Source organism: Atta cephalotes, assembly GCF_000143395.1.
Source record: "Atta cephalotes unplaced genomic scaffold scaffold00008, whole genome shotgun sequence".
Lineage (NCBI taxonomy): Eukaryota > Metazoa > Arthropoda > Insecta > Hymenoptera > Formicidae > Atta > Atta cephalotes.
The window spans coordinates 1,490,888-1,493,360 of NW_012130072.1; the positions used below are offsets into that span (position 1 = coordinate 1,490,888).

The 2,473-nt window shown below is 30.7% G+C and overlaps 1 protein-coding gene across 1 annotated transcript in view; it reads left to right on the top strand.

Annotated features, from left to right (window-relative positions):
- Positions 1–1,239, top strand: part of LOC105627318 (phosrestin-2-like) — a 45,087-nt gene extending 43,848 nt beyond the window's left edge. The window contains exons 9-10 of the mRNA XM_012208604.1: positions 225–506; positions 958–1,239. Of these exons, the coding sequence (XP_012063994.1) occupies positions 225–506; positions 958–1,239 (564 nt within the window). The remainder of the gene's footprint in view (positions 1–224; positions 507–957) is intronic.
- Positions 1,240–2,473: the final 1,234 nt, after the last annotated feature.

Here is a 2,473-nt window from a genome sequence, read left to right on the forward strand (position 1 = left end):
GAGAGAGAGAGAGGATGATTGTTTTAGATTAAATATTCTAAAAGATAACAACTAATTCATATCAAAAAAACTTTATACAACCAGATATCCAAAATGACTTACAATTAGTTTCAAAGATATAGAATGGATCCCTATAAGTTAAAAGTATAAGTTAAAAGAAAAACTTCAAACTCGGACACTCGATGTCTTAGCCATTTCGAACATACGAAATGTTTACTTTACAGGTAATCGTCGTACAACATGTGGACGTCTGTATGTTCAGTAACGGCAAATTCAAGAATGTTGTAGCTCTTGTAAGCTCGCAAGAAGATTGTCCTCTAGGTCCAGGTGGTAATTTGCGAAAAATTTACACTCTCAGGCTAGTTAAAGGCACAACTAAAAATTGGATCGCATTGGAGGACAGCTATGCGAAAACTGGAGCAAGTCTGGCATCAACGGTTACTAATCCTCGGAACGGACCTGATGATAGGAACGTTTATACGATTTATGTATCTTATTATGTGAAGGTAATTTTAAATATAAAAAAGGAAATAAAGATCATCAGATAGACCTATTATAGGAAATAAATATATAATTTTCACTTAAAACATTAGAGGACCTGAACTATTGCAAAAAAAAGTGTGAAAATTTTTTTATTATAAGAATTCAAATTCTGGAAAAAATTTATTATATAATATATTAGATACTTTACTTCAAATAAAAATGAATACAAATAAAGTATAGTTTGACATTATCGAAAACACGTATTGTTACATTGATTGATGCAATATTATTTTAAAGAAAAATAAGACACCTTTTTCGTCGATTCCATATCCATTTAATTTAAGCAAATTGATTTATTTTAGATTGATTATTTAACTTTAGTTATCAATCTAATTATAGTATGAAATTGTTACAGAATATTATAAAAAATATTTTATGAAGATTCTTAATTTTTTTATCATTTTTTTCTTTAAGGTCAAACTGTTCATCTCAGCGATGGGTGGTGAAGTATCTTTGAAGTTGCCATTCACGTTGATGCACAGTAACATAGATGCAGATCTTGTGGGATTTCCGTCTCCTACTCGAGAAGTACCAAAAGAATTTGAAAAAAGCACGAATGAAAACACAGAGAAATCTGATAGCAGTAGTAGTCATCAAAATAAGGAGAATAAACTGGAGGCCATTAAAGAACAGAAAGAATCAAGAGTAACTGATGTGGACCTGATAGAGCACTGCGAGGAAAGCGACAGCACCTGAGAGCGGGCGCAACAAGGCGACGCGATGTCGCGGCCGTCTGTCAGAAAAAGCAGTGATGCGAAGGTTATCAAGAATTCCAATCACAAAACTTGTAGACTCAGCGTCAGTATTCAACGAGCTTGGTGTTGCTTCAGAAGGGCCTCTTAGTAAACGGAATAGAAATGGAATTCTCGTAGTATCAGTGACAATTGATAACATTTTGCTTTACACCATCGCATCGTTGTGATTCTTCTTAGTTTTTCATAGAAAAATCTCGTGACGATTACGAAATAAAATAAAATAAAATAAAATAATGTATAGTGAATCCTGTTAATTGAATAAGTCGTTAAAATCATTGATGTATACATAAATATGGATATCTTTTTTTTTAATAAAATGCAGATTCGGAAGTTATCAAATATATGCAATCTTAAGAAAACACTGAACAACTTATTTCGCTTTATATTTCGTAGAAAAAATTGTATAGAAGCGCGATTAATTAAAATACTGTATTTTCGTGAAAGATTGTGAAAAGTTGTACGTCATTCATATCATTCATATTGTTGTATAGATTGTAGCAGAATTTTAATCGCTCTCAATAGAGGAAACGTTTCAATTATAAACATAATATTCTAATCTATGTCTATGGTTTTAATGTGCATATCTTCGTTATAACCAAGTGTATGAAGTTGCTACTAATATATCATACGTAAATTATATTTCTCAGTATGAAAGAAGATATATTTCATTAAAAAATTATGATTTGTTAGCATTGCAATTTTTTTACCTACAGCTTTTATCAAGCGGAAAAAGATTTATCTTCTAAGAAATACATATTCCTGTATATTTACGTAGAGTAATCTTAAGATATACGTATATATGTAATATATTCTTGTAAGAATTAGAAGAATTTTATCGTTAACTTATATACTTAAAACTTCGTGAATGTAAATCGCTTAAAACTATTTGCGTTTATATCTTCCTACTCATTTGATATAAGAATATTCCTACTGCCATCCTAATCATTTCAACCAGATTCTGAGTAATTCATTTCGAAAAAGAAAGAATACGCGAGACATTGACTGATATTCACAGTCATTCTTCTTTAAGATCATCTTAAGTACAGCTTTATGATGGATTTATGATGTCTTAATCCTCAGTACCCACAAAGGATTAGCGTAACCCATTCGATTTTCATAGTTCAGATATTTTTTTCGATCTCTTTTCATTTGCAAAATATTTTTTGTGCTACGAC